Source organism: Carcharodon carcharias, chromosome 20 (genome assembly GCF_017639515.1).
Source record: "Carcharodon carcharias isolate sCarCar2 chromosome 20, sCarCar2.pri, whole genome shotgun sequence".
Taxonomy (NCBI): domain Eukaryota; kingdom Metazoa; phylum Chordata; class Chondrichthyes; order Lamniformes; family Lamnidae; genus Carcharodon; species Carcharodon carcharias.
This window is the reverse complement of record NC_054486.1, coordinates 14,870,223-14,891,984: the sequence shown is the minus strand read 5'-3', so window position 1 is coordinate 14,891,984 and position 21,762 is coordinate 14,870,223. Positions and strand designations below refer to the sequence as shown.

The window sequence follows — 21,762 nt, the reverse complement described above, 5'->3', positions numbered from 1 at the left end:
GAAGATTTTGAAGGCAAGCACAGCTACCAAACACAAGGGTCAGGCAAGGTTTAAAGCCTTTATTTGTCTTTTTAAAAAATTCCTTGTAGGCATCCTCCTCTAGGGTTCACAAGAATAGTTGCGCTTTCCAGTTCCCCAGCCAACCTCAAACTCCTCCTGAAACCCCTGCTCGTGACTTAGCTAAGGGCTGGGCTTGTTCCAATGATGCTTGTGGCCTGCTGCCTTCTGAGATCATGCTGTTGCCCACCAGCCAGGTGCCACCACCTGCCAGTTTTAGATGGGGAATTGACCGGGGGGATGCAAGTACAAGCTGGGAGTTAAAGCCTTGCTGGTTTGCCAGCCACTTCAGCCCTTGCTCACTCAATTCCCCACCCAAATCAGGGACATAAAGAAATAACCCTGGCAACAAGTGCAGGTGACGAATCGTTCTTATATACGTACCTTAAAAGAAACTCACACTGCTGCTTGAGAGACTGGATTGGAGGAACAGAACACCAAGATTTGAAGGGCAAACACTTCTCAACTACATGAAGACAAGCATATGAGGCTTAGGGCTGAGGTATTCAGCGCAAGCTGTCATAGTAGCAAATGGTCACTTTTTGCATGATTTATCTCTGGAAAATCTGGGGCAGAATATTACTCCCCCCCCCACCCCCCCCACCCCCTGGTGGGATCTTCCGGACCCACCGAGGTCAATGGGCTTTTGAAAGGCTCGCCGCATTTTACGGCTGAGATAGGGCTGTAAAATTCCACCCGTAGAGTGTAAAGTAGCACCGATACCGAGTAAATATCTGTGGCGGATGCAAGTTCCAAACACTGGACTCAGATACAGAAATTCCAGTGGGGGGTATATCTAATTCATGACTTAATGCCTTTTTTTGTGTGAAATCCCTATCTGCACTATTTGATCCAAGTCATTAACTCATTTATATTAAAATAACTTCTCCAATGTTTACCCTGAACTTTATGACCTGGAACTCAAATTACCCTGGAGTAAAACTGTTGGAGATAGATAGTTTTAATAATTCACCTAAGTCAAGTTGACATATGAACATTATTAACTGTGGAAATGTAAATCTAAGTTTCCCTCTTGTGGCCTTGGCCAGTTCTTCTTGGCTTTTTTCCTTTTAGCTGCACATTGCCATTGATTGGATGTGCCAGGTACTCGATAATAGTGTCCTGCGTGCAGTACTTGATGGGATCTTACTGATCATGGAACAAATAAAATATGCTTCCAGAGAGGGCGTAAATGGCAACAGCAGAATTATTACGAACAATTACTGACTGAAAAAAGGGGCACAGTGGCTATGGTCTGAAATTGTTGAATGAATGTTCAGTCCGAAGGCCTTAAAGAGGAGCTGCTGCTCCTTGTCCTTCCCTTTGAGCTTCATCAGGATGGAGTGGTGAAATAGCGAACACATCCCATTCTGGTGCCAATGACCAAAAAAGCTTCATGAGAATGGTTGCAGGGATGAGGAGCTTCAGCTATGATGACAGATTGGGGAAGTTGGGACTGTTTTCCTTGGAGAAGAGAAGGCTGACTTGATAGGTGCATTCAAAATCACGAGGAGTCTGGAATAGGGTAGATAGGGAGAAAATGTTCCCACTCGTGAAAGGATCGAGGACAAGAGGGTGCAGATTTAAAGTAACTGGCAAAAGAAGCAAAAGTGACATGAGGAAAAACTTTTTCACGCAGTAAGTGGTTGGGGTCTGGAAAGCACTGCCTGAGACTGCAGTGGAGGCAAATTCAATCAAGGCATTCAAAAGGGAATTAGACTGTTATCTGAATAAGAAGGATGTGCAGGTTACGGGGAGAGGGGAGTAGGCGGAAGAATGGTAATAGGTGAATTGCTCATTGGGAGAGCTGATACAGACATGATGTGCTGAATGGCCTCCTTCTGTGCTATAACAATTACATGATTCTGTGATATGGAGCAGCATGAGTTTGAGTCTGGAGACTGAAGAAGATGACATTAATTTTCCTACTCCTAGACCAGATGAGGCACGGGTAGCACAAAGAGGGTAATAAATTAACATGAGCCATCTCACCTTTCTGTTGATGGTTTCTACAACAGATAAACTTGCACTATATAACGGAAAATAAAATCCCATCCCAAAAACGATATCAAACACAAGCTGTTTCTCCATATACTTTTCTCTATACTCTTCCTATTGGATAGAATACAGAGTGTGACTGAACAGCAGTTGCCGCATGTTGTTTATTGCATTCCACGCAGTAATACAAGCTTTTCTTCCAACCTTAGCCATGTAAACTGGATGCACTAGAGATTGTCGCTGGTATCATCTATATAAGTGACTCCCTGACTGTGAAAATGTAGTGCAAGAGGAATGCAATATTAAATGGTTAGATGGGAGAAAGAGATTGAAAGATGATAAAAATACCCATTCATTGACAAAAAATTTACAAATGAGAAAGAAAAGTGAAAGGAAATTCTTAAAATATATTTTAGATGTTATTTTGCATTTTTGAAGAATATTATAACTTTCTGTGGAATAACCATCTCAGCTCCAGGACATCACTGTAAGAGTTCCTCAGGACATTCGCCTAGGCCCCAAGCATTTCGGTTTCTTCATCAATGTTCCTTCACTGTCGCTGGGTCAAAATCCTGGAACTCCCTCCCTAACAGCACTGTGGGTGTACCTACAGTACATGGACTGCAGTGGTTCAAGAAGGCAACTGAAGGGCAACTAGGGATGGGTGCCATGAAGCTACTAATGTATAATGTTATTGGAAATTTTTTTTAAAAAGAGGTTTAGTCTGCGTGTGTGTTAATTAGATAAAAGCCAGCTAGTCTGGGTGCTTTGATGTATAGTAGTTTTGAGATGTAAACGGAGGGGTAAAGGTACATTTGTATTTTGTTGAACAGAGCATTCAAGAAAGGGAGTGAAATCTTGCACCTAGCTAGAAGAGACCAAGCAATGTTTATATTACTAATAAAATTGGTACTATGAAAGGGGTTTTATTGTTAGAAGAGGTGTAATTCAAAGGGCCTGATGATACAATGAGAATTTACTTTCAAAGAGAGGTGCTGGGTATAATAGAAAGCAGTTGTGTGTATAGGGCAGAGGCATGTAACATCAAAGCAGCTGAAAGCCTACAACTGTCTGCAAAGGAACCAAAGTGAAAGGAACCTCATTTTGAATTTGTGAGGTGAAAATGCTTTGCCTGGTGTCTGCTTAAAGTCTATGGGTTATTGCTGCCTTGGTGGAGATTAGTTTGGGAGTGTGTTAAAAAGTTATGGTAGTAGTAATTTGCAGTCATGTGTAGATGTTTAACTTGTGTAAATTAATAAATGTCTCATGTAGTTTGATATAAAAACCTCTTGAGAACTCGTGGTCTTATTCCTGAATTTAGAGCTTCAATCTCAAACATACCACTTGAAAATATCGGTTGTGACAGTTGTTTAAAGTTTCCCTCTGGGATTTTAAATAACAGCCTTTCCCAACTGGTGTGTCATAACATGGGCATTAAATGCTGGCCCAGCCAGTGAAACCCACATTCCGTGAGTGAGTAAAAACTAAAATCTTCCCTTCATCATATGGTCAGAAGTGGGGATGTTCGCTGATGATTGCACAATGCTCAGCACCATTCATGACTCCTCAGATATTAAAGCAGTCCATGCCCAAATGCAGCAATCCCTGGACAACAGTCAGGCTCGGGCTATAAGTGGCAAGTTGATGTTTGTGCCAGACTTGTACAAGGCAATGACCGCCTCCAACAAGAGAGAATCCAACAATCGCCCCTTGATGTTCAACAGCATTAATATCGCTGAATTCTCTAACACCAACATCCTAGCGGTGAGCATTGACCAGAAAATTAACTGAACCAGCAGTATGAATACTGTGGCTATAAGAACAGGTCAAATGCCGGGAATTCTACAGCGAGTAACTCACCTCCTGACTCTACAAAGCCAGTCCACTATCTACAAGGTGTGATATAATACCCTTTCCTGGATGAGTGCAGCTCCAACAATACTGGAGAAGCTTGATGGTCAAAGCAGCCCATTTGATTGGCACTCCACCCACCACCTGAAACATTCACATTCCCCACCACCAGAGCCGATTGGCAGCACCGTGTACCATCCATAATATGCACTGCAGCAATTCATCAAGGTTCCTTTGACAGCAACTTCCAAACCTCAACTACTACAACCCATAAGGACAAGGGCAGTGGACCCGTGGGAACACCAGTACCTGCGAGTTCCCCTCCAAGCCACACATGATCCTGACTTGGAAATATATCGCTGTTCCTTCACTGTCGCTGGGTCAAAATCCTGGAACTCCCACCCCAACAGCACTGTGGGTGCACCTACACCACATGGACTACAGCGGTTCAAGAAAGCAGCTCACCACCACCTTCTCAAGGGGCAATTAGGGATGGGTAATAAATGCTGGTCTAGCCAGTGAATGAATTAAAAAAAAGCTTCAAGCTGACTAATAAATCCAATGCCAATATCTTAGGTCTTATGGATATGTTAACCATGTATGAGCCTATTCGGGTGACCATGTTGACTATACGAGAAAGGTCCAGGCACAAATTTAACAGCTTCAATTAATTCCTTGTCACCTGAGAGACAGACTGAATTTATGAAGGAGTTATACGGGCACAACATGAAAACAATTCTAGGCCAGGCTGAAGTGGTTAAATATTTCTCAGTAATTTGCAATGCTGCATCAGACAGGTCACACAAGGAAAAAGATAGCACCAGTGATCAGATACCTTCATCAAGTATCTGCAGGAAATTCTGTGGGCAGAATTTAATGTTCGCAACTGGAGTCTCGCTCGCTGGATGGAGAACCAACGGAAGCCTCATGTTGCCTCCGTTTGTGAAGGCTCACCAGTTTAAAGTGCCCATCAGGCACTTAAGTGGCCAGCATCGGGGCCTTCCCCTGAATTAAGGACCCCAGGGCGGAAATCGCAACACCAACCCCCGCCCCCCCTCCCCCCCACCACCACCGAGCGCTGCCAGCAAATCAGATGCTGGCGCTTCTCCATTGCCATCAGCCACGGGGGTGATGACAGCTGCCAGTAATGCCCCAGCAGAAGTCCAGGAGCAACGAGGGACCCCAGGCCAAAGGTAAGGGAGGGTGGGATGGGGGCCATAGGGAAGGGGTTGCGGGAGAGGTAGGGGGAGGGATTTCGGCAGCAAGGACAAGGGAGTAGCTCTCAGTGGGCCACCCCACCTTCCCATTGCCGGGTCCCTCGATCAGGTGCTTAGTGCCTTTGAGTGAGGGGTTCCCCCTTCTGCCTTGGAAGTCTGCAAGCAAGCGTGACAGAGTTTGACTTTCATACTTCCTGCATGGTGACCCCGCTGGTTGAATACCAGCAGCGGTGAGATGAGGCCCTTAAAATGGGCATTAATTACCCACTTAAGGGCCTCAATTAGTGTCCAGGCCATCCACCAGCCTCCCGCCCCACCCTGCACCTTCACGCCCTAGTGAATGCCCCTCCCTGCCTCCAATCTGGCCCCAGGGTGGGGGGGAGACACATTAAACTCTGCACTTGTTTTTCAGGGACCATTCATTCTAATGTTTCAAAAAACTTGAACAAAAAGCCTGCAAGGAAATAACTGAGGCAATCTGAAACAGCATAGCTAAACATGGATTAAATTTCTAGCTCTGTCCTGGACAAACTCACATTAAGAAAGCCAACACGGCAGGGACGTACACTGGAATTCAGGACATGCTTCTTCCGTGCAACCACAGGTGCTTTTCTCTCCAGTATCTTAATTGACGTAAGAGTCGTCAATTAACCGTGTCACATTCTTTGATTGTCTTTAGTCACTCCACAACATTTTCAGCATCGGTCTACAAAATTGGGAAATTTTGAGGAAAAATGTCCCTGTTTCGGTCTGTCCAATGTTTGAACACGTCTTGTGTTCTTTTTGCCGCAAATCTGAAAGGCTTAACAGCAGCGTTGAACGAGCTGCTCGAATTGAACCAGGCCTGCGCCATCCAGAAGCAATACTGGTAACAGGTGTCGGGACTTAAATGGGTTTCACTCGCATCGATTTAGCAAAAATCCTAAAGCCCGTCAATGAATCGAATCAGGTCCTTCAGTACTGAGATGCTACACTCGATGTCGAAGAGAGACAACTTCAATGGCACTTTCACTGAACCGGGGCAGCTGAGAGGAAAAATAGAGCTAAATTATTAATGAACGTGAGCTTGTCGCAGCAAAACTTGGCACCCATCCTCCAGAAGTATCAGTGGCATCTTGTGTTCATGCCTGCTCTCTAAATAGACTAATCTATGAAGGTCCGATGACTGAATAATTCCTTCCCAAACATGGGCTCTGTTACACATGGTGTCAAAAACCACTCATGATTTTGAATAGCTCCATCAGATTTCCTGTTAACCTTCTGTGCTCAAAGAGCAATCCCAGCTTCTCCAGTCTCTCCACCTGACTCAAATATCTGATCCCTGATACCGTTGCAGTAAATCTGTTTTACACCCTCCCCCTTTTCTATAGTTCCAAGGCCTTAGTATTCTTCCTGAAGTATGGTGGCCAGACTGGAACACAATGCACCAGTGAGGCCTAACCAGCGCTATATAAGGGATTAACTTTTTTCTAAACTATTCTTTCATGGGATGTGGGCCTCGCCAGCACACATTGCCCATCCCTAATTGCCCTTGAAAAGGTAGTGGTGAGCCGCCTTCTTGAACCGCTGCAGTCCATATACTATAGGTACACCCACAATGCTGTTAGGGAGGGAGGGAGGCCCTTAATCAATTTCCTGGATTTGGTACTCTATTCCTTTTGCAATAATGCTGAGGATTCCACATGCTTCTTTCTCAACTTGCCCTGCCACCTTAATCCTGTCACCTGAAAAAGTTTACGTAAGCACACCCCTAGGTCTTTCCATCCCTGCATCCCTTCCAGTTGCATCATTTCCTTTATATTGTCTCTCCTCATGTTTTCTGTGAAAAATGCACACCTTTCTGCATTCAGTGTCAGTTGCCATGTATTTGCCCACTTCATCAGTCTGCCTATGTCCCCCTGAGGTCTGTTGCTATCCTTCTCACTGTTCGCCCATTTCCAAGTTTCATATCCTCTTCAAATTATGAAGCTGTACTCTGTTTACTCAAGTCCAGGTAATCATGTTATGTCACAATCGTAAAGTAAGAGATTACCCCCTTGACTCTCTACAGAGTGAGGTCTTGATATCAGCTGTAGCACCGCCAGTGCGCAGTGACGTTCTTCGTCACATGTAGGAGGAGAACAGTAAATCAGAAAATGTTCCTTGGACTAGCTCTCCCATAGCCCTCAATCCTACCACAGAACTGACTGAACGGTGGAGAGCAGAAAACTTTACAAAGAAAAGCCAGCCATCATTTCACATTTTCAATATAATCTATTACATAATCTAGTGCAATGTATTAGAATGGATAGGTGCTTGCTGGCCGGCATGGACATGACGTGCTGAAGGGCCTGTTTCTGTGCTGTATAACTCCATGACTCTATGATTAAATCACCAAAATCAAGGATGACTTGCACCTATGAACAAAAATGTTTCCTCAGGATTAATTGTGCTGTTTGCACAAATCAAGGCAGATTATTAAAAATCTATTTAAATGACTTAGGCAGCTTTGTTTTATTCCAGTGCACAAATGGAACAGTCAATGAGTTTTAAAAGCTGGTCCATGAAGTCAAATGCAAAGCTTTAAATGCAATATATTAGACAACTCTGGTGAAGTCGTGGTAAACATCGGCCACCCACCCCTGGAAGTCTGAATGGAACCAGAAACATTAAATTATTGGAAACTGTCGTATGTAAGTTAGAAACAAAAACAGAATTACCTGGAAAAACTCAGCAGGTCTGGCAGCATCGGCGGAGAAGAAAAGAGTTGACGTTTCGAGTCCTCATGACCCTTCAACAGAACTTGAGTGAGTCCAAGAAAGGGGTGAAATATAAGACCCAGCCCCAGCCGTGTATTCACTATACACCCTGACCTTCCCCTCTCCGATGCTGAACATTCAGTGCTCAGCAAAGGACTTAGGTTCATACCCTTACGCCCTCACCTCAATGAATTTCGGGCTCGGCATGATGCTGAACTCTTCTTCCGCCGTCTTCGTCTCCGGGCTCACTTCTTTGGGCAGGAGTCCTCTCCCCGTTCAACGGATCCTTTCACCCACCTCCAATATTCTCCCTCCACCTGGACCCCTCCCTCTGGATTCTTACCTTCTCTTGATCTTTTCATTGAGAACTGTCGGCGCGACATTAGTCATCTCAATTTCTCTGCTCCTCTCACCCATTCTAATCTCTCTCTCTCTGAACTTACTGCACTCCATTCTCTCAGGTCCAACCCTGACATTGTCATCAAACCCGCTGACAAGGGTGGTGCTGTTGTCTGGCGCACTGACCTCTACCTCGCGGAGGCTGAGTGTCAACTCGCAGACACTTCCTCCTACCTATCCCTGGTCCATGACCCCACCACTGAACATCAAGCCATTGTTTCCAGGACTGTCACTGACCTCATCTCCCCCAGGGATCTTCCTCCCACAGCTTCCAACCTGATAGTTGCCCAACCTCGGACGGCCCGCTTCTGTCTCCTACCCAAAATCCACAAACAGAACTGCCCCAGTAGACCGATCGTCTCAGCTTGCTCCTGCCCCACAGAACTCATTTCTCGTTATCTTGACTCCCTTCTCTCTCCTCTAGTCCAGTCCCTTCCCACCTACATCTGTGATTCCTCTGACACCTTACGTCACATCAACAATTTCCAGTTCCCTGGCCCCAACCGCTTCCTCTTCACCATGGACGTCCAATCCCTCTACACCTCCATCTCCCACCAGGATGGTCTGAGGGCCCTTAGCTTCTTCCTCGAACAGAGGCCCGAACAATCCCCATCCACCACTACTCTCCTCCGTCTGGCTGAACTTGTTCTCACACTCAACAATTTCTCCTTCAACTCCTCTCACTTCCTCCAAATAAAAGGTGTGGCTATGGGTACCCGCATGGGCCCCAGCTACGCCTGTCTCTTTATGGGGTATGTGGAACATTCCTTGTTCCAGTCCTACTCCGGCCCCCTTCCACAACTCTTTCTCCGGTACATCGATGATTACGTCGGTGCTGCTTCATGCTCTCGTCGGGACTTGGAAAAATTTATTAATTTTGCTTCCAATCTCCACCCCTCCATCATTTTCACGTGGTCCATCTCTGACACTTCCCTTCCCTTCCTTGACCTCTCTGTCTCAATCTCTGGTGATAGACTGTCCACCAATATCCATTACAAACCCACCGACTCCCACAGCTACCTCGACTACAGCTCCTCACACCCCGCTTCCTGTAAGGACTCCATCCCATTCTCTCAGTTCCTTCGCCTCCGTCGCATCTGTTCCGATGATGCTACCTTCAAAAACAGTTCCTCTGACATGTCCTCCTTCTTCCTTAACCGAGGTTTTCCACCCACGGTCGTTGACAGGGCCCTCAACCGTGTCTGGCCCATCTCCCGCGCATCCGCCCTCACGCCTTCTCCTCCCTCCCAGAAACATGATAGGGTCCCCCTTGTCCTCACTTATCATCCCACCAGCTTCCGCATTCAAAGGATTATCCTCCGCCATTTCCGCCAACTCCAGCATGATGCCACCATCAAACACATCTTCCCTTCACCCCCCCTATCGGCATTCCATAGGGATCGTTCCCTCCGGGCCACCCTGGTCCACTCCTCCATCACCCCCTACTCCTCAACCCCCTCCTATGGCACCACCCCATGCCCACGCAAAAGATGCAACACCTGCCCCTTCACTTCCTCTCTCCTCACCGTCCAAGGGCCCAAACACTCCTTTCAAGTGAAGCAGCATTTTACTTGCATTTCCCCCAACTTAGTCTATTGCATTCATTGCTCCCAATGTGGTCTCCTCTACATTGGAGAGACCAAACGTAAACTGGGCGACCACTTTGCAGAACACCTGCGGTCTGTCCGCAAGAATGACCCAAACTTCTCTGTCGCTTGCCATTTTAACACTCCACCCTGCTCTCTTGCCCACATGTCTGTCCTTGGCTTGCTGCATTGTTCCAGTGAAGCCCAACGCAAACTGGAGGAACAACACCTCATCTTCCGACTAGGCACTTTACAGCCTTCTGGACTGAATATTGAATTCAACAACTTTAGGTCTTGAGCTCCCTCCTCCATCCCCACCCCCTTTCTGTTTCCCCCTTCCTTTTGTTTTTTCCAATAAATTATATAGATTTTTCCTTACCCACCTACTTCCATTATTTTTAAATATTTTTAAATCTTTTATGCTCCCCTCACCCCCACTAGAGCTATACCTTGAGTGCCCTACCATCCATTCTTAATTAGCACATTCGTTTAGATAATATCACCAACTTTAACACCTATGTGTTCTTTTGTTCTGTTGTCTGTGACATCTTTTGATGATCTGCTTCTATCACTGCTTGTTTGTCCCTACAACACCACCCCCCTCCACTTCTCTCTCTCTCCTCCTCCGCGCACCCCCCCCCCCCCCCCCCCCCCCCCCCCCCCCCCCAAACTCCCCACACACCTTAAACCAGCTTATATTTCAACTCTTTCTTGGACTCACTCAAGTTCTGTCGAAGGGTCATGAGGACTCAAAATGTCAACTCTTTTCTTGTCCGCCGATGCTGCCAGACCTGCTGAGTTTTTCCAGGTAATTCTGTTTTTGTTTTGGATTTCCAGCATCCGCAGTTTTTTTGTTTTTATCTTTTATGTGTATGTAAGTTAGAGTTGTGTTAGAAGACCACTAGTGTTTAATTGACCATTTAATTGTTTAGATCATTCAAAAGCCAGCCTTTTCAATTTGTGCAGGATAGCAGATTCATCAGATATGAACATTTTCCAAATTCTAAATAGCATTCATAACACAATGGCATAGGAAATAGGAGCAGGAGTGGGCAAGCTGGTCCCTCGAGCCTGCTCCGCCATTCAATAAGATCATGACTGACATGATTGCAGCCATTTTCCTGCCTGCACCCACCACCCCCCCTCCCACCCCCTGCCACCCCCCAATAACCCCCGAGTCCTTTGTCAATCAGAACTCAGTATTGAATACATTCAATGATGTATTCCACTGCTCTCTGGGGAAGAGAATTCCAAACACTACCGACCCTCAGAGAGAAGAAATTCGTCCTCATCGCCATCTTAAATGGGACACCCCTTACTTTTTGAACTGTGCTCTTTAGTTCTAGATTCCTGTACGAGGGCAAACATCACCTCAGTATCTACCCTCTCAAGCCTCCTCCGAACCTTTTACATTTCAATAAGATCACCTCTCATTCTTCTATGAGTATGGAACCAACCTGCTCAGCTTTTCCTCATAACCCCTCATCCCAGAAATCAGCCTAGTGAACTCTCTGAGCTGCTTCCAATGCATGTCCCTGCTTAAGTAAGGTGACCGAAATTCTACACTGTACTCTAGGTATGGTCTCACCAAGGCCCCATACAGCTGTAGCAAGACTTCCCTACTTTTATACTTCAGCCCCCTTACAATAAAGGCCAACATTCTGTTTGCCTTCCTAATTACTTGCTGTACCCACATGCTGACTTTTTGTGATTCAAGCAAGAGGACGCCCAGATCCCTCTGTATCACAGCATTCTGCAGCTTTTCTCTATTTAAATAATGGGTCGTAACTCCCTTGGAGGGGCAATCAGCATCGGATTGGCCAGTCCATGTCCAATTACCTCAGGCCGGGCAAGATCCAGGCAAGGCAGCTCGTGCCAGAGGCCCAGCGGCGAAGTTCAGCTCCATCGAATTGAAGGAGGACATGCCCCCTTTTATACTGCACCAGCTGCCGTAAGTTAAAGGTCCCATTGAAATTCACAGGGCAGGGAGAAGTTAAGTGGATAAGATTTTGGAGGTGGGGGAGGAGGGAGGTCGGAGGGTGGGGGGTGGTTTGGAGGTTTGGGGTGAGGGGTTGGGTGGGAGATGGATGTTGGAGGGTGGAGGGAGGGTGGGGGTTGGAGGTTGGGGGTTTGTCAGAGGTCATGGTGGGATTTGGAGGTTGGGGATGTGTGGTGGTGGGGGGTTCTTTTGAAATGTTAAAGCTTTGACCTGTCATTCTTTCCGCGAATAACTGGAAGTTCAAATTTGCCTTTAAACCGTCATCGGTCTCTTTGGCGATTGTAACAACATCCAGAGTAGGCCTCTACTCACACTGTTTCTGCGAAGAATTCCCTGCCAATGTGACGTGAGAAATTGACAACAGTGACCACACTTCAAAGGTACTTCATTGATTGCAAAGGGTGTTGGGATGTCCTCAAGTGGTGAGTCCCACGATATAAATGGAAGCTCTTTCTATCAACTATGAGTTGCCACAGAAACGCACTTGTTAAAAGGGCCTCCATTCCCAATATAAAAGTTATCTGTTTTAAAGACTGCAGGTCATTTTTGTAAGTGGAAGTAACTTAAACTTCTGAAGGACACTCATCCAATACCAGTAAAAGTGTCAACTGAACTGTTTGCGCTTAGCCAATAGGTGGGGTTAACCTACCAATTAACAGGATTCCTTCGTGAATATTTGATTCAGATTATCATGTTAAGCCATCTAAACACTGTTAAAGCAACTGAACGGTCCATAGTTTCAACAGAGTTTCACAGATTGTTTGCACCTCCCTGTTGTCTTGCTCAATGAAAGCAGAGAAGACTTGTAACTAGTGGAAGAATTACTGAGCTGATAGCAACAGTGTGCACAGAAGCAAAGCTAGAATGGAGTTTTGTAATAACATTTCCCAACGCGGTTAATTGTTTATTGCTGGGCTCTGTGTGCAGCAGAGGCACCACCTTGCGCTGGTTATTCCCCACTTAGTGTATCGCAGCGTTAACACCGGTCCCAACTTTCAGTGGAAACATGGCAGGATGAATTACATAAAGAAACTGAGACGTGCTGGTCGTTAGAGAATTGGTGGTGCCCCGATACAAATATAAACTAAGCCAGTGGAATGAGAAGCCATCATTGTTTCTGTCGCCCGCTTATATGAACCTTCTATGGCCATGAGACAAGGTCAGACGGCCAGAGAATCAAAGCTGCAACCACCATTTTGGAATGTGTGTGCAGTGCGGAACAGAGCTTTAGTGTTTCCGCACTATGCGATTCACATAGCGCTACAAATGCAATGAATTGCTGAATTCTCAGCCTGGATGACAGGAGCAATTTATTAAGCAATTCTGTAATATAAAAGGTAGCATTCATGTGTTTGCACCTGCTGTTAACTTTCCCACAAGCTATGGGCCAGTCTGTTCTTTACAACGAGAAATGACTTTGAAAAATAGGACAAAATGGCCATTTTTAGTTGTTTTTCAAATGCTGGTCATGAAACTCTCCAGGACAAACTTTCATGCAGTTTGTGTGCAGGCGGGGAGTGAAACCTCGAAAAGGCCTCTCTAAACAGTTTGCAAATGATTGCTTCAGATGATCAAAATGGTCAGAAAGAAAGGTGTGCCGTGGAATGAAATGCACTGTTGCCGCAGCAGGTCTCACAAAGAGGTCCTTGTGGTTGAACGTTAAGGGCAGAATTGTCCAGTCCCGTTAGTGGTGGGTGTTGTGGGCGGGCATGAGCAGACAATATGGCAAGAAGGCCAAAAGTCGGTTGTACGCCATCGTGAAACCAGTTTGCGATTGTCCACTCCACCTGTCAATGGGTGGGCCGCATTTCCTGCTGCCACACGTCGGGAACCTAACTTCAATACTTTAGCATCTCATTAGAAGCCCTGCTCACCGGAATTACCCCTCCACAATGGATCATACGGGCATGTCAGCATGTTTCACAACTGTACATAAGTGATGTGCACCTGGCGAGCTCCACTTCACTCGGGATTTCGAGGATTGTTTATCTACCTGGCTTCGGGCAGCACTCGCAGTCCATCAGCTCCAGGCTTTGCAGGCAGCTCCGCATCACTTTTACGGCGGGGGGGTGGGGGCGGGGGGGGTTCTCACTGGCAGATCTCTATCTACCAGACCAGCCCTAAGGCTTTTCAACAGCTGTGGGGCTAGGGCTTGTTTGGGGAAGGGGGAGAAATGGCCTCAAGACAAGGGAAGAGGCTGCAGAGTGAGGCCTCTACTGGGGAGGGGTGGTTGTTTGTGTGTGGGGGGCCTTAAGATGGTGAGGGCTGAGGAGGCAGTCTCCAGAGGAGATGAGGCCAGATGGAGATGTGAGGGTGTGTGTGAGAGAGATTGAATGGTATTGTTGATTAAGCTGGCAGTGAGTGAGATGCCAGTGAATGTGTGATGGGATTGTGAGTGGGTGAGTTGAGATTGATGAGATGGTTGCCCGTATGATCCATTGTGGAGGGATAATTCTGGTGGCACAGCTGAGATCATTCATCCATTTTCTGCACTGCATGGCCCACCTCTTGTGTGCAGCATTGGCACTGACCACTTTTGCCACTGCCTCCCAAGCCAGAGTGGTGAGACTGATGGGCGTCCTGCAGCAAGAAAGTGGGTGGAGGACATCGCGGTGGGCCTCCACTCTATCCAAAAGGTGTGCCAGCGATGCTTCACTGAACCGCTGGGGGGGGTGGGGGGCTGCACTTTTCTTGGCTTTTGGGGCCATGTCTTCATCAGAACAGTCCTGGGATGCAAGCATTGAGACTGTGTGCATGGCTGAAGTTTAAATATGGCGCCCGGAATGAGGAAGCGGCGAGGATACAGTGTGGCGGGTAAATCGGAGACCGCCCACCAGTGAGTCGATGTGTTTCCTGTGGCTACATAATTAATGAGGTGGGAAGGGGACTTTATGGTGTGAAAACCCGCCATTGCAGCCGGTGGGTAAAATGTCATTTTTCATGCCCGCTACTGCACTTAGGGCAGATTCATCCCAGATTTGCACTAAGTGTTTACTGATAACGCATATACATATGTACAAATGTGCAGGGCGTAGTCCAAGCTATGCGCTAACTCCATGCTCGTTTCTACACAGGTCTCTGTTCAGTCTAGGACTCTCTCTAGTCTCAGGTCATGTGTCCCTTTACATCACACTGTTCCAAGTCCCACATTAACCCTTGCTATGCCAGGTGCCCTTATACTACATGCATCACAAACATGGGGAATTCTCCTTTAACTGTGTCGCACTTACTCTCTGATGTCTCAGTCAAACTTAAAAGCTAACTGGAGAACTGGGGCCAATTTATATTACTTGGTGTAGGTCTCTTATTGAAGATTAAGAACTGGTAAAAATCTTACCAGAGTGGTAACGTGTTACAAGCACTCAATTTTCAAGTGACAGGCTCTGTGTTATTATTCTGACCTCTGTCTTGCTATCTCTGTTGAAGGACCAATGCTCTCTTAAATTAGTCCAGCAAAATAGTGCAGATGCTGGACATCTCAACTAAAAATAGAGAACATTCAGCAGATCAGACGTATGGAAAGAGAATGGTCATCAACTGGAAATGTTGATGCTGCTTGACCTGCTGAGTGTTTCCAGCATTTTCTGCTTATATTTCTCTCAGTTCACTTGGCCTGAGTTGTTTGAATGACCCTGATGCCCCCTTGTGGCAGAACCTAGAACAAGGGGGGCACAGACGGAGATGAGGAGGAATTTCTTCTCTCAGAGGGTCGTTAAGCGTTTGGAATTTTCTTCCCCAGAGACCAGTGGGGGCTGGGTCGTTGAATATATTCAAGGCTGTAATAAAAACAAAAAACTGCGGATGCTGGAAATCCAAAACAAAAACAGAATTACCTGGAAAAACTCAGCAGGTCTGGCAGCATTGGCAGAGAAGAAAAGAGTTGACATTTCGAGTCCTCGTGACCCTTCAACAGAACTAGGTGAACAGAACCCCTCTCCTTGGATTCACCTAGTTCTGTTGAAGGGTCATGAGGATTTGAAACGTCAACTCTTTTCTTCTCCGCCTATGCTGCCAGACCTGCTGAGTTTTTCCAGGTAATTCTGTTTTTATATTCAAGGCTGTGTCAGATAGATGTCTCACTGACAAGGGAGTCAATGCAGGGAGGAACAGGCAGGAAAGTGAAGTTAAGGGCACAATCATGTCAGCCACAATCTTCTTGAATAGCGGAGCCAGCTTGATGGGCTGACTGGTCTACTCTCGCTCCTATTTCTTACGATCAGCACATGCCTGCCACCCTGGAGTCTTTTTGAGTGATGGGAGATGGGGTAAGTGTTTGAAGTATTAGCATATACTCGTACCACCAGGAGGTGTATCAGTTCCTGTTGGTACTCGAAGCTTGCTGAAGGTGTTCGAAAAGTGTTTGGATATTGGGTATGGTGGGTCCACTGCAGGTGATTTGCTCTTGTGATCTATTCCAAATAGAGCAGGAAATCAAAGGGATTTTCAACTGTCAGAAGTAGAAAAAGGAAAAGGCATCAATTGGCGGAAAGCAAGGTATTGAATTTGGCGTAAACAACCTTGGAAGTTCAGCTAAAGTCGCCCAATGTTTGTAGTAATTGAATGACTGTACAAGGTTTGTTCTCCATTCTGGAGACTCTAGTTTAAGAGGTGAAGATGTCTTGAGATATATATAGTCATTGTGGCTGTGGTGTGAAATGCATGCTCATTAGCCTAAGGTGGTCACAGGGCTGACCTATTGGGTTTGCTGCTTGAGATGAAACCATGTGGGAAGGGTGTGGGTTTGAGCCCAATGTCAAGAGAACTGACAGCTGATCGTATGGAAGGCTGAAGCTGGCTTGAGGCAGAGGTTGGAGGAGCAGCAGAACACATCAAAGCAGGGCTGCCAGGTTGGCCGTTGAACCTGTCTTCGGAATGATATTTGAGTTGAGAAGATTACCTTCTTTGCTGATGGGGATCAGACACAGAGAAGCAACAAAGGATATGCAGCACCAGAACGGATTTTACTATTATTAAACTTTTAGCAATCCTCGAGTACCAACAGGAAAGGAACAAGTAAGATTTTATTGAACAGGGTTTGATTGTCAATGGGGACATAGAAAACTAAAGAATCTAACTGAATTAGATTTAGAGGCTAAGATAAGCAGCTTCTAAGACCTTCCATCTTTTCATTGGATCTCTAGTATCCATAGAAACAAACACCTCTTATCATGTGGATGCAACTGAAGCAGGGATAACAACAGTTAATACAGAGATCCGTAATAGGCATTTGATTCATAGATCACACTCATTCAAAACGCTGAATGTACTTTGACATTCTTGACAATGCTTAAAGCAATCCTGATTGAACTAAGAATTACACTGGAAATCAATTTAAGACTATCAGGGCTCTCAGTGTGGCTCGCTTACGCAAGCTAGAAGCTACGTATATTCCCACACAGGGCCCTGTCCTTCGCAGGCAGAAGGAGCACGTTCACACATTGTTGCCTTTTTCAACTAAATAAATGCTGGGGTCAGCCATCCTCTGGTTCCTTCCCCATGGCAATGCCTTGACCAATCAGTGTCAATCTGTCTGGTCTGAATTTGAACAAAAGCTTGGCGGTTTACTATTCCCTGGTGCATTCTCCATGGCAACACCCCTATCAATCAGAGTCCACTTGCCAACCAATCAGCATTCTCTTCTCATGCAGTATAAATTATTGTTCGGTTTACTATTGGGGTTGTTGTAAATTGTCCTGATGAGTACAAGACAAAAAGCTTCAATAGCAAGTCCTTTTTTCAGCAATATTTTCGATAGGTATTGGTGAAGCCATTTTAATGGTTCACTGATGGTTTCTGGGCGACAGAATGGAGTAGTCAGAATAATACAAAGGGCCATAACTTCCGAGTTCCCCAGCGCTGTACTGCGGAGGTAGCCTAAAGATGCACTGGGGAATCCCCTTTGGAAGTTCTCAGTTAAGGTTTGCATGGCAATTGCCCAGAAGTGCAAACTTCCTCTGAGCAATTGCCCTGCACTGGGAACCATCTGAAAATGTGATTTAAATCATAAACTTTGGATGGTTGCAACTGGGTTTTACCAATTGTTACCCAGAAAAAATTAGAAGTAAAACCACTTCTAATTTCTGGGTGACTATTGTACAAACCCAGACCGCTCCCCCCCCACCCCGGCCAAACCATGGGGCTCCCCCCCATGACCCCCCCAGGGGACTTCCCCCCACCCGCACGGGACTCGTTCCCCACCCCCCCCGTGGACCCCACTCTTGCCCCCATCCTCAAGGCCCAAGCAGACCCAATGCCATCACTGACCACCCCGAGGCCCGACCTCCACCCGAGGCCTAACAACCTCACCCCACCTCCCCTCCCGAGGCCCAACATCCTTACCCCGAACTCCGACCCTCTGAACTTTGATCCCCAACCCACCCCCCCCCCCAACTTTTGACCTGACCCCCCCGACCTCTGATTCCCCCAGCCCCCATATCCTACCCAGTTACCTTAAACACTTACCTTCTCCCTGCCCTGTCAAGGGCCTTTAAATTTCAATGGCCCTTTAAACTTACCTGGTTTATGGCAGCTAGTGCTGTAAAATAGTCGGCGTGGCCTCCTTAACTTCGACTCTGCTGGACTTCAATGCTGGGCCTCAAGGCCGCGCTGCACTGCCTGATCTCGCCTGGCCTGAGTTGGAAGGTCGGGCGAGATAGGATCAGAAAAAAAATTTAGGGTAAGAAATTGGGCATGGAATGGCAATCTGGCGCTGACTGCCATTCCGAGGGAGTTCAGGCCCAACGTTATATTTAACCATCAGCTGGGTTCAGAAGGTGAAGTAACGGAAGCGATATTAGGTCATAAAGGACAGAAACTTGGAGCTGACAGATTAAACGAACTGACCTCAAGAATCCCGCCCGTCTTTACAGTGGTCGGGAACAGCCAATCAGGTCCCCACAAGGAAGCAAATGACAATGCCACCTACAACGTCAAGCACAGAAAAACCACAGGATCAAAAAGACAACAAGAGAAATCCCGTGGTGTGTGGAGAACGCTGAATGAGGAAGAATTCCTTTGGAGTTGTGTAAAAGCTGAATAATTCCTAATTGCGAATTTGAATTTATCCTAAATATTCTCGGCCAGGCTCAGAATTCTTCAGGGCGCTCACAAACGAATGTCGCGCCAGCGAGTAAGGACAACATTCTGGGTTAAGCTGCATGAAACGTGTACTCAGGACTGTAGGAGGAGTTGACCAAGAAATTTATGAAGGGGTGGTGCCAAAGAGTCATGGTTGTCATTGCAATTTTTAAGGTGACAGTAGCAATGAGCCCCAGGAGTGTACAGAGCCAGAATAAAAATCCTTCGCGGTTTTGCAAAGAACTTGTCCCAATGTCTCTCCAGTTGTGGATGTGCTGAAGTTTAGATTAAGAAAGAAACAGGCAGTGGCTCTCTCCTTGTACAGTACACCATTGCCTGCAATCTGCCCCTGAGCCTTCACCGATCCCACTCCGAAACCTGTTGCTGGGATTTGTATGAGAAGAGCTTGTGGAATCATTCCCTCGGAGTCCTTTCCTCAGTAGGTGCTTTCCTGTGAAGGTACATGACTGTGCCATCTCAGCTGAGCTCTGTTGTGAAGGTGCTTGGGCATAAACCAGAATTGTGGCTTTCGCTGCCAGTGTAACCTATCCAGGTCACAAGTGTGGGAGGAAGATAATCAACATCGCAAGACTTCAATCCAAAATTATCTCCACTAACTGGTCATTTTTCTGCCAGTTTCTTCCCATGGAATCAGTGTTTTTTTTCCAATTTCCCCAATCCGCGCCCCACCCACCCCCACCTCCCCCCCCCGCTTTTGGTGGCCTCCTTTCACCGTAAAACAGGATTAAATAAGGGCTGGTCGTCATGAAGATTTACTAATGAGATGGAATGTCAAATGCAGAAGAGATGTCCCATGTAACTGTGGCAGGATTCAGTCGGCAATGCGCCTACACTGGGTTCTCGGACAATGGGATTATACAACAGGAACGAGTCCCCAATTATGCCGGCAGTTCATTGCCAATTTTACAATCACTTGTCTTCCTCCTTTCCACAGTAAGTTGCGTTTATTTGGTTCTTTGAGTACAAATTGCTGTTCACAATCAGGCCTTCACCTTTGTTGCAACCTTTTGAGTTCTGAATAAACCATGATTTGTGCAGCATAACAGGCAGATAGACAGCAAACTACCCCTGCAAGCTTCACGGACCTTTTAAAAAAATTCCAATAATCCCAGTTTGAACTTTACAGAGCCATAAGCAGAATTAGAAACGTACAGCACAGGAGGAGGCCATTTCAGTTTGTTGTTCTTCAGCTCTCTCATATAGGGGAGACTGTGGTGCAGTGGTAATGTTACTGGACTAGTAAAATTGGGGACATGGGTTCAAATGCTATCACCACAGCTGGTGGAATTTAAAATCAATTAGTTAATAACAAAAAATTGCATAGTGGTCCATGAAACTATCATTAACTGTTGTAAATATCTGTCTGGTTCACTAATGTCCTTTAGGGAAGGAAATCTGCCATCCTTACCTGTGGCTCCAGACTAGATCAATGTGGTTGCCTCTTAAGTGCTTTCTGAAATGACCTAGCAAGCCACTCACTTCAAAGGCAATTAGGGATGGGCAACAAATGCTGCCCTTGCTCGTGATACGCACACCCCATTAAAGAAAAAGCAATCGAGTCAGGCTTTGTCCCGGTGTGACCTTGCTTTCGCAGAATCATGAAAACTTAACAGCACTGTACTGTCCATTTTCCCCTCTCCCCCAAGCTATTGATAGATTCTAGGTGCCACCTGGCACTTCACCCATCCAGCCATTATTCACAGGTGAGCCTCGATGGAAAGTGCTGGTCAGCTATTTGACCACATGGGGCATCACAACCAAACCTAACCCTGTCCTCATCCGATGGTTTCGCAGCTGCAGTGTTACTGGACAGAGATGTTCCCTTCCTAAACCTAAAAGTATAGAAGTCAGTGGTAGTACCTACTACCATCCAGGCTGAAATCCGCTAATTCAGCACATTCTCCTGCCCCATACCTCTCAACTTCTTACACTATAAACTCAGTGATATATCAGAGCATTCTTAACTTTACCTTGTAAATGCTTTGCATAAAAATGCAAGCCAGCTTATTTTAATCTTTGACTACGACAAACAAAATAGTAATATTAAAAGGTAAGCCAATCAGGAAAGCCTTTCACGTGGTTAAATTTCTTTTAACCGCTTAACTACATTTCCACAATTCGTTGCAAACAAAGCACTCAGATGTAGCTAATCCTTTGTAAACTTACCAAATCTGTATTCGCACCTTGATTCCGTCCACATCTATTGTCTTCATTTTGAAGTCAACGCCTACGAATTAGACAAGAGGTGAATGAATTAAAAGTGACGCTGAGGAACAAACGGAAGATAAGATCGATGTGACAACTTCAAACAGGTTCCCGCACAACCTGTGTCGCCCTCGGTTTGAATACAATGCTTTGATTATGGCATAGCCCTGTTATAGGGAGGTCTTGTGGTGCAGTGGGTAGTGTACCTGCCTCTGAGCCAGGAGCTCTGGGGTCGAGTCTCAACCCTGCACTTGATGGCCGTGGAAGGTGTATGTTCACCACGTGGCCAAACAGGTTGATTGTCAACCTGCAAATCCTTCCAATATGGCGGGTGCGAGTTTCCTCTGTGGCCAGAAGCGTGTGGTAGCTGGAGTGCACCAGCCTCCCCATGTTAAAAGACCCCAGACACAAGCTCTTGCTATGGGCTGTACTCTGTGGCAAGTATCCTCCTCCCTTCAAGGGAGGGAGAGAGTTATTATGTTCATTCTTTCTCTCGCCCACCCGCCAATCTTGAATTATGAGGTAAGCTTGGCACACAGCTCTCAGATTTTCATCACCTCTCCCTGTGAAGAAGTGTCTCCATTCAGAACCTCCCCAGTGAGCCTGAGGATCAC

The 21,762-nt window shown here is 46.3% G+C and overlaps 1 protein-coding gene across 4 annotated transcripts in view; it reads right to left on the bottom strand.

Moving 5' to 3' along the window:
* rab15 (RAB15, member RAS oncogene family) overlaps window positions 1-21,762 on the bottom strand; it is a 141,925-nt gene that overhangs the window by 27,224 nt on the left and 92,939 nt on the right. For all 4 annotated transcript variants that reach the window (XM_041215141.1, XM_041215139.1, XM_041215142.1 and 1 more), the window contains exon 2: window positions 21,110-21,170. In XM_041215141.1, the coding sequence (XP_041071075.1) occupies window positions 21,110-21,170 (61 nt within the window). The remainder of the gene's footprint in view (window positions 1-21,109; window positions 21,171-21,762) is intronic.